Below are 10,040 nucleotides of genomic sequence, written 5' to 3'. Positions count from 1 at the left end.
CGGGAGAAAGGGGGGCGGGGCGGGCCGCGCGGCCCGCCCCGCCCCCCCCAGTGCCCCGCGCCTATTGGCCGGGCGAGTCGTCCGTCGGGGAGCGCGGCGCCAATGCGGGCGGCGGGGCGGGGCGGGCCGCGCCGTGTGTGCCTGCGTAACGCCGAGTCACATGTTGTTTTGCTCTTCTTAGTTCAGTCACTCGGTGCGCGATGTGTTACTCACTGTGCGGCGGGGACCGCGACGAGCCCGGGTCGCCGTTGGCAGCACCAGCAGCAGCAGCCCCGGCGGCGGCGGCGGCGGCGCGGACCCCGAGTGCCCGGGCACACCCCGGCACCCCGGAGCGCGGCGCGGCGGCGGGACCCGTGCGGCCGGGCGCGCCTTAGGCTCGGCCCCGAGGCTCGGGGACCCCCGACTCTCGGCCCAGCCCGCGATCCCCAGGCACCGCCCGAGAGCCCGGGAGGCAGCGGCCGCCGCCGCCGCCCGCGCCGGGCGTCCTCTGGGGCCCCGAAGCGCGGAGGGCGCTGCGCCACCGCGCGGTGCCGGCCCCCCGCCCTCCCCCCGGCGGGCCTCCCCGAACCTTCCCCACCTCCTGGGCCCGAGGGACGCGGGCTCCGGCGGGCGAGCAGGGGGGAGGGAGCCGCCCGCGCCCCCTCCGCTCCCCCCGGCCCCTCCACGCCGGGCCGGGCGGCGCGGCCTGAAGCGCCGGTGATGGCGAGCCCGCCGATGAACGGGCGCCCCGGGCCGGCGGGCGGCGACGGCCCCAACCTCAACCTCAACCACAATAACAACAACAACAACAGCGGCGTGCGCAAGTGCGGCTACCTGCGCAAGCAGAAGCACGGCCACAAGCGCTTCTTCGTGCTGCGCGGACCCGGAGCGGGCGGCGACGAGGCGGCGGCGGCGGCGGCGGCGACAGCGGGCGGGGGGCCGGCGCCGCAGCCGCCGCGGCTCGAGTACTACGAGAGCGAGAAGAAGTGGCGGAGCAAAGCGGGCGCCCCGAAGCGGGTCATCGCGCTCGACTGCTGCCTGAACATCAACAAGCGCGCCGACGCCAAGCACAAGTACCTGATCGCCCTCTACACCAAGGACGAGTACTTTGCGGTGGCGGCCGAGAACGAGCAGGAGCAGGAGGGCTGGTACCGCGCGCTCACCGAGCTGGTCAGCGAGGGCCGGGCGAGCGCCGGCGACGCGCCCCCCGCCGCCGCCCCCGCCGCGTCCTGCAGCGCCTCCCTGCCCGGCGCCCTGGGCGGCTCGGCCGGCGCCGCCGCCGCGGCCGATGACAGCTACGGGCTGGTGGCGCCCGCCACGGCCGCCTACCGTGAGGTGTGGCAGGTGAACCTGAAGCCCAAGGGCCTGGGCCAGAGCAAGAACCTGACGGGCGTGTACCGCCTGTGCCTGTCGGCGCGCACGATTGGCTTCGTGAAGCTCAATTGCGAGCAGCCGTCGGTGACGCTGCAGCTCATGAACATCCGCCGCTGCGGCCACTCGGACAGCTTCTTCTTCATCGAGGTGGGCCGCTCGGCCGTCACGGGCCCCGGTGAGCTGTGGATGCAGGCAGACGACTCGGTGGTGGCGCAGAACATCCACGAGACCATCCTGGAGGCCATGAAGGCGCTCAAGGAGCTCTTCGAGTTCCGGCCGCGCAGCAAGAGCCAGTCGTCCGGCTCGTCGGCCACGCACCCCATCAGCGTCCCCGGCGCGCGTCGCCACCACCACCTGGTCAACCTGCCCCCCAGCCAGACGGGCCTGGTGCGCCGCTCGCGCACCGACAGCCTGGCCGCCACACCGCCGGCCGCCAAGTGCAGCTCGTGCCGGGTGCGCACGGCCAGCGAGGGCGATGGCGGCGTGGCGGCGGGGGCCGGGGCGGCGGGCGGCAGGCCGGTGTCGGTGGCGGGGAGCCCCTTGAGCCCGGGGCCGGTGCGCGCGCCCCTGAGCCGCTCGCACACCCTGAGCGGCGGCTGCGGCGGCCGCGCGAGCAAGGTGACGCTGGCGCCGGCAGGGGGCGCCCTGCAGCACAGCCGCTCCATGTCCATGCCCGTGGCGCACTCGCCCCCGGCGGCCGCCACCAGCCCCGGCAGCCTGTCGTCCAGCAGCGGGCACGGCTCGGGCTCCTACCCGCCGCCCCCGGGCCCGCACCCGCACCTGCAGCACCCCCTGCACCCCCAGCGACCCTCCAGCGGCAGCGCCTCGGCCTCGGGCTCCCCCAGCGACCCTGGTTTCATGTCCCTGGACGAGTACGGCTCGAGCCCCGGGGACCTGAGAGCCTTCTGCAGTCTCAGGAGCAACACGCCCGAGTCCATCGCCGAGACGCCCCCGGCCAGGGACGGCAGCGGGGGCGAGCTGTACGGGTACATGACTATGGACCGGCCCCTGAGCCACTGCGGCCGACCCTACCGCAGAGTCTCCGGGGACGGGGCCCAGGACTTGGACAGGGGGCTGAGAAAGAGGACCTACTCCCTGACCACGCCTGCCCGGCAGCGGCCGGTGCCCCAGCCCTCCTCCGCGTCCCTGGATGAATACACCCTGATGCGGGCCACCTTCTCCGGCAGCTCCGGCCGTCTCTGCCCGTCGTGCCCCGCGTCCTCCCCCAAAGTGGCCTACCACCCCTACCCCGAGGACTACGGCGACATCGAGATCGGGTCGCACAGGAGCTCCAGCAGTAACCTGGGCACGGACGACGGCTACATGCCCATGACCCCCGGCGTGGCCCTCGCGGGCGGCGGGAGCTGCAAGAGCGACGACTACATGCCCATGAGCCCCACCAGCGTGTCCGCCCCCAAGCAGATCTTGCAGCCGCGCGCGGCCGTCGCGGCCTTGCCCCCCGCGGGGGCCGCGGGGCCCACGCCCGCGTCTGCCGCCAGCAGGGCCTTCCCGGGGAGCGGGGGCGGCTACAAGACCAGCTCCCCGGCCGAGAGCTCCCCCGAGGACAGCGGGTACATGCGCATGTGGTGCGGCGGCTCCAAGCTGTCCGTGGAGAGCGCCGCCGACGGCAGGCTGCTTCCCAATGGGGACTACCTCAACATGTCCCCCGGCGACGCGGGCGCCTCGGGCACCCCGCCCGACTTCTTCTCGGCCGCCCTACACGGCGGCGGCGGCGGCGGCGGGGAGATGCTCCGGGGCGTCCCCGGCTACTGCTACAGCTCCCTGCCGCGCTCCTACAAGGCTCCCTACACCTGCAACGGGGACAACGACCAGTACGTGCTCATGAGCTCCCCCGTGGGGCGCATCCTGGAGGAGGAGCGGCTGGAGTCGACGGCCGGCCCGGGGTCCCCGCCGCCAGCCGGCGCCTTCGCGGCCGGGGCAGGGGGCGGCGGCGGCCACCCGCAGCCAGCCCACCCGGCGGTGCCTTCGCCCGGGAGGCCCGGTGGCAGCGGCAGCGGCCGCCTGGAGGGCTTCCCGGGCCAGCGCTGCCGGGCCGCGCGGCCCACGCGCCTGTCTCTGGAGGGGCTGCAGACCCTGCCCCGCATGCACGAGTACCCGCTGCCGCCCGAGCCCAAGAGCCCGGGCGAGTACATCAACATCGACTTCGGCGAGGCGGGCGCGCGCCTCTCGCCGCCCGCGCCCCCGCTGCTGGCCTCGGCCGCCTCGTCGTCGTCGCTGCTGTCCGCCGGCAGCCCGGCCTCGTCGCTGGGCTCCGGCACCCCGGGCACGAGCGGCGACAGCCGGCAGCGCTCCCCGCTCTCCGACTACATGAACCTCGACTTCAGCTCGCCCAAGTCGCCCCAGCCGGGCGGCCGGGCCGGGGACCCCGTGGGCTCCCTGGACGCCCTCCTGTCCCCCGAGGCCTCCGCGTACCCGCCGCTGCCCCCGCGCCCCGCCGCCCCCTCCTCGGCCCTGCAGCCGGCGCCGCCGCCGCCGCCCCCGCCCGGAGAGCTTTACCGCCTGCCCCCGGCGCCGCCCTCCCAGGGCCCTGGCGCGGCCTCCCCTCCGTCCTCGGGGGCGGGCGACAGCGGCGACTACACCGAGATGGCCTTCGGCGTGGCGGCCACGCCACCGCAACCGATCGCCGCGCCCCCGAAGCCCGACGGGGCCCGGGTGAGCAGCCCCGTGTCCGGCCTCAAGAGGCTGAGCCTCATGGAGCAGGTGTCGGGGGTCGAGGCCTTCCTGCAGGCCAGCCAGCCCCCGGACCCGCACCGCGGGGCCAAGGTCATCCGCGCGGACCCGCAAGGGGGCCGCCGCCGCCACAGCTCGGAGACCTTCTCCTCGACCACCACTGTGACCCCCGTGTCCCCGTCCTTCGCCCACAACCCCAAGCGCCACAACTCGGCCTCGGTGGAGAACGTGTCTCTCAGGAAAAGCGGCGAAGGGGGCGGTGGCAGCGTCCCGGGTGGCGGCGACGAGCCCCCCACGTCCCTCCGCCAGTTGCCGCCGCCGCTCCCCCCGCAGGCGCGGCCCTGGACGCCGAGCCAGCCCGGGGGCTTGGTCGGCTGCCCCGGGGGCGGTGGCTCGCCGATGCGCCGGGAGACGTCTGCCGGCTTCCAGAACGGCCTCAACTACATCGCCATCGACGTGAGGGGCGAGCCGGGGCTGTCGCCGTCCCCGCAGCAGCCTCAGCAGCAGCCTCAGACGGGAGACAAGAGCGCCTGGGGCCGGACCCGGAGCCTCGGGGGTCTCATCGGCGCGGTGGGGGCCGGCAGCGCCGGCGGGGTGTGTGTGGGGCCCGGCCCCGGCGCCCTGCCCTCCGCCAGCACCTACGCCAGCCTCGACTTCTTGACCCATCACCTGAAAGAGGCCACGGTCGTGAAAGGTGAGACCCCTGCGCCTGGTGGAGGAAGGGTGGGCACGCGAGGGCGTCCGTGGCTAAAGCCTCTTCCCTTCTTTGGTACCTCGACCTAAGTGCCGGAGTACGGGCGCAGGTTTCCTGTTCGGTTGCACTTTTGGCCCGATGTCAGCTCTCGAACACCCAAGAGACCTTGCCAGGAGCGCTCAGGTCATCCTTGAGTTGAATGTGAATCTTCGGACTCGGGAGGCTTTTGATTTGTTTGCTTGTTGGGCCCAGCCTCCCCGTCTTGCCATGAACACACCTGGCGGGTGCCCCCAGGTCAGCGCCCCCGGGGGGAGGCAGGCGGCAGAGGGGGTCTTCTCCATCTGAGAGGTGGGAAGCTTCTGCCGGGAGGGGACCTGAAGTTCCAGCAACCCCCAGGCCGCAGCCTTCACCTTTCTCTTTGTTTTCCTGGAGCCGGGCCCGGCTGACTCTCGCCGAGCCCCAGAGTTTATAAAAAACAGGCCCAAGAGTTGTTTAGGAAACGGACATCCATTTTGGTGACTCTGCTGCAGGAAACAGCGAACCATTTAACGTTCACACGTAGCCTGTAGGAACTCTTAACACCAGAGACGTTCCTTTCCTCCCAACAGGCTGCAGTGGTAACGCTGCTTAAACGCAGCTCAAAAGCAGTGGTCCTCCAACTCGAGCCCACCTGGGAGTCACCTGGAGAGTTTGCTGAGACCCGGACGGCCGGGCTAGAGGTGCATATCCCCGAGGTGCCAGTGCAGTGGGTCTGGGGTGTGGCTCCCAGTGTGCGTTCCTAAGAAGCCCCCAGATTGTACTGGTGCTGCTGGTTTGCGGACCACGTCTGGGAGCATCTGGCCCAGTTAGACCGCCTGAGTAGAGGCCTGAGAAAGGGCCTGTGGGGGCGGCCCAGGCGCAGCCCTGTGAAGCGACCAGTGGGCGGGGCCCAGGCCCCCAGCATTCGTTGGGCGGGGCCCGGGCCGGCCCCCAGCATTTGTCGGCAGCCCAGGTGATGTGAGTCTGGGCTTCAGAGGAGCCAGTGAAAGACGGCCCTGCTGGCGTTCTCAGGAACCATTGGATGGGATGGTGTCCAGTATTGTTCTTTGCGGTCTCGTTACAGATCCGAAAGGAGAGAGGTGTGCTTGGCTCGCACCTGCAGGTGCGTCCTGACTGTCTCACACTTTGAATGATGAGGTGGAGGAGATGGGGGGGGGGGGCGGTTCAAGAGAGTTTCTTCTTTAATTTTGTAGCCGCTTCCGTGCGGGGTTCTCAGGAAGGTAGAGGCTTTGTGGGAACCACAGAACAGAGCAGTGAGCAGGGCTTAAGATCTGGCCTGAGGTCAGCAGTCCGCAAGGGTTACACGGTGACGATTGAGGTAGCTTGGGGAGCCATACACCTCTTCTTCTAAAAGTCGACAGAACCCTCTAATGCCGTCTAAATCCAGCGTGTGTTTTCTAGTATCCGTGGGATTTGAAGTTATAGCCGTAGAGTGGATATCCTGGAATTCCAATACAACAGGGGCAACGCTACCTGTTTTGTTACTAAAATTGTGGAACACGAGATAAAAAGAGTCACGCGGAGCTATATCAGTGTGGTGCTTCAGCATCTAGTGAAGCCCCCTGGAAGCTGTCAGGATGTATCCCATAAACGATGACGCTCAGCGGAAGGTCACTTTGCTTGGAGTTAACTTAAGCCCTACAGGTGCGTCTGAAAGATTGCTCGTGTGTCCGGGACTTGAAGGATGATTAGCTGCCGTCCAACATGCAGACCAGATAAACACACCAGCCTGACTAGACTCGAGCGGAGGAGAAATCTGTACACACAGGAATGGGTATAGGCCATCGTGACCACGAAAGTACATTTTGCTGAAATCTGAGTCTAATCAGAAAAACAGCCTGAGAACACAACACCTCTTACTGCTTCTGGTGGAGTAGGCGGGAAAAACCTGGACTGGATTGAGGAGGGCGCTGGGAGGTGTTTCTTGCGGTCACGGGGCAATGAGCTCGAGTCTGCGCCTCCAGGCCTGAAAGGATTCAAGGCCTTTCCGATAAAGTAGATACTTTCCGAAACGTGATTCACGTCTAATATAATGCCCTTTTCAGATGAGGGAAAATGTTAAACCGCAAGAGATAAGTTTATGAGAGGCCTGATTTGGCCTGTTTTGTTGCAGATTTCCCACCAGTATAAAATTCCTTACAACCTATAGGATTCAGGACTCTGAAATCAAAACAGCAGTTTGTATGTTCGGTGGTGGCTGAACAGAGATGAGAGATCGCTTTGGATGGCTGGTTGTCCAGAGTCTCTGTGGGCGTGAACGTAAACACTCTCTTAAGAAGGAAAAAAGACTATTTTTAAGCAAAATGGATAACTACAATTGACCCATTGTGCCCAAACCGCATTTTTTTTTTTTTTTTGGAAAAAAGGACTACATGCTAAATGGATTTCTAGTAAACTCATTTGAGCACAGAGAACAGTACGATAGGGAAGGACAGGCATCTCATCGTAATTAACGGGGAAAATAAATTGCATTCTGAGGAGCCAGAAAGGCACTGTCGAGAAACCCAGAATGAACATCCACCTTCGTTGAACTCACGTTTACCTGTAGACATCTGTTTGTGAGGCTCGTGAATGAAAAGTTCACAGGAGATAAGTGTTCTTTGAGAGCATGATTTATGGAAGGAAGGCTTGCAAAGCATTTCTTTGAAGGTGAAATGGCAAACGAACTTCCCGAGTCATTGGATGTGCTGCCCTGACTCTCGGAAGGGGCCGTGCTTCCACATCCAGCTCCTTGGGTTCTGCGTGCAAAAACTTCACGAGTTACGCTGAAGTGGAACCATTCGGGGTCCCTTGGGGCTAGCGTTTCGTATTTGGAGAGGTGGTGACAGAGAGGTAAGGTTCCAGCAGTGTCTGATGGTTGTTTCCGATAGAAGTGGGGGTGGCAGTGGGGTTTCAGTGGTGGAGCCAATTAAAAAGTTAGGATGCCTTAGATTGACACCGATGTGTGTGTATGTGTCTGTAGGTCCTGCAGAGCAGATACAGATTTAACTCTAAACTACGCATCTTACTTGGGAGCAGGGAGGAGGTTACCTGCCCTGTGTTTTGTGGGTGTGTATGGGAAAAAACAGAAGCAGTCTTTAGAGTACTGTTGTTTGGGAACTGAAACTATGCTGCTGAACTTATCTGTGCTTTAAAACCACTTTTTAAGATGAACTTTATATATTTGGTTGTCAGGGTTATAGATCGGTGTATACCATACCCTGTGCTATTTTACTATTCCTCTTGAGTGGGGTTTTTGTTCTAAAATTGGTTTACGTGTAGGTACAAGGCAGATTAGATACGAATTCCCCCGAAAGCATCTGTGTTTAAATTTGTCCCATAAAAGGACTGTTTATTCGCCTCCCGCAGTGACAGAATCAAGGGATGAGAGGGCAGCACAGTTGTTTGTGAAGGAGCAGCACAGCCGCAAGTCACGTTTGGAAGTCTTGTCTGTCGGAGTCTTAAAGCAAAGGGTCTTGAACGTTTTTAGAACTCCAAGGAGATGCCTTGACAAACCACCGCGCTTTATTTTCCCTGTCGTGCGCGCTTTTCCGCTTTGGTTGGCCGGCACTTGTCATAATAAGGTAAAATCCGTGCCCTGCTCCCACCCGCTTCCCAGGAACAGACACGACGGAGGTGCCGATGAAAACACACACAGGCTTTCCTGAATGAAAATCACGTGACTCGTTCTAGTTCCTTTCTTGAAAGAGAGACCTTTACCAAAACAGTACTTGGGAGAAGGAAGCAGGGCGTGTGGAACACTGACCCAGGAATCAGGAAACCGCGTGTCCCCTTGCTGTTCTTCGTGAGTCCTGTGCGAGAGAGGAAAGCCATTTGATCCCTCTTTCTCACTTTCTCTGTCTGTAGAATGGGGTCCTTATAACCCTCTCCTCCTGTGCTCAGGGCCCCTGGGAGGCCCGGGAGCTTGTCAACATCCGGAGCGGTCCAGCTCCTCTAAAGAAACGTGTTAAATAAATCCAGCGGTGCTACTGATGCTTACTTACTGCCTTGAAACCATGAGCGTGTACAGGAAGGACACTTTTGTCAACGGGTGTTCTTAAGCTGAAAACGAAAACCAGGATGCTCATAGGTGTCGGAACACGGAGCCGGTGCCTTCCGAAGAGATTCCGGCCTTTTCTGTTTTGGCGGCTGGTGGTACGCCAGTCTCCGAGAACCATTGTTTTTCCTCCTCTTTGTTTCACTTGGGATTTTTCTTTTCATAGATAATTATCGACTGTCATGAAGTAGTGTTTTAAATTCCACGGTAAAATAGCAATTAAGGAAAAGAGCATTCTGATCCTGAAAGTGTATCGGGAGCATACTTTCTGATGACCTTTCATGACGTGGTTGTAAGAGCGAGTGTCAGGATGAGAACGTGTAACTGGAATAGAGGGTTTTAAAAATCGGCAGTGTTGGGGCTTCCCTGGTGGCGCAGTGGTTGAGAATCCGCCTGCCGATGCAGGAGACACGGGTTCGTGCCCTGGTCCGGGAAGATCCCACATGCCGCGGAGCAACTAAGCCCGTGAGCCATGGCCGCTGAGCCTGTGCGTCCGGAGCCTGTGCTCCGCAACGGGAGAGGCCACAACAGTGAGAGGCCCGCATACCGGGGAAAAAAAAAAAAAAAAAAAAAAAAAAAAAATCGGCAGTGTTGCGCTTCGTATGGGATGCGCCTTATGAGAAAAACAGAACCCTTAAACTTTTCGTTGCTGAATCGGCCATTGTTTGGCCTGGGGCTTCACTCTTCAGGGTTGATTTAATGAGGGTGATCGCTCCTGCCCTGTTTTGATTTGTCTGGTTGTCAAACTGGATCGGAAAACCTCCAGCGTTTGATTCTTTTGTTCTTCCGCAGGCCCACTAACCCCCAGAAGAGGAATTTTCATAGGTAATTAATGCTTTATTTTCTTTAGAACTCTTAGTATTGAAGTGAGTCTCTTTCTGAAAAGAACTTGCGAAAGTTTCAGGACCCACACAGGGATAATGGGTTTTCTGTTAAAATTCCCACTAATGCGTTTTCTGTAGAAGCAGAGTCCCAAGAGCCAGTTAACTTTTGGTATCAGATTTGGCAAGTGGAGAGGGTTTTCTGTTTTGTTTTTTTGGGTAGCACAGAATCAGGTGTTCCCATTTCACCTCAGAAGCTGAAGGCAAAATGGGCCTTGACTCCTTTATCTGCTTTGCCAAGTACACCAAGTGGGGGAACCTCGCAGGAAAGGGGACCGAGGCGCCCTCCCCCACAGCCCGGTCTTCCCTGGGGCTCCTGTAATAGGTGAATTCTCCGCGGACTTTA

At 62.1% G+C, this 10,040-nt stretch overlaps 1 protein-coding gene across 6 annotated transcripts in view; it reads left to right on the top strand.

The window, feature by feature from the left end:
• The first annotated feature begins 495 nt into the window (after positions 1-495).
• IRS2 (insulin receptor substrate 2) overlaps positions 496-10,040 on the top strand; it is a 30,947-nt gene continuing 21,402 nt past the window's right edge. For 2 of the 6 annotated variants that reach the window (XM_067016851.1, XM_067016850.1), the window contains exons 1-2: positions 497-4,738; positions 9,606-9,638. In XM_067016851.1, coding sequence (XP_066872952.1) covers positions 700-4,738; positions 9,606-9,638 — 4,072 coding nt within the window. In that variant the 5' untranslated portion in view covers positions 497-699. The other 4 variants (XR_010837289.1, XR_010837290.1, XM_059041605.2 and 1 more) reach the window with 4 other exon arrangements.

The sequence above is a fragment of the Kogia breviceps genome, chromosome 16 (assembly GCF_026419965.1).
Source record: "Kogia breviceps isolate mKogBre1 chromosome 16, mKogBre1 haplotype 1, whole genome shotgun sequence".
Lineage (NCBI taxonomy): Eukaryota > Metazoa > Chordata > Mammalia > Artiodactyla > Physeteridae > Kogia > Kogia breviceps.
The sequence above is the reverse complement of the archived record's forward strand: the minus strand, read 5'-3'. Positions and strand labels throughout refer to the sequence as shown.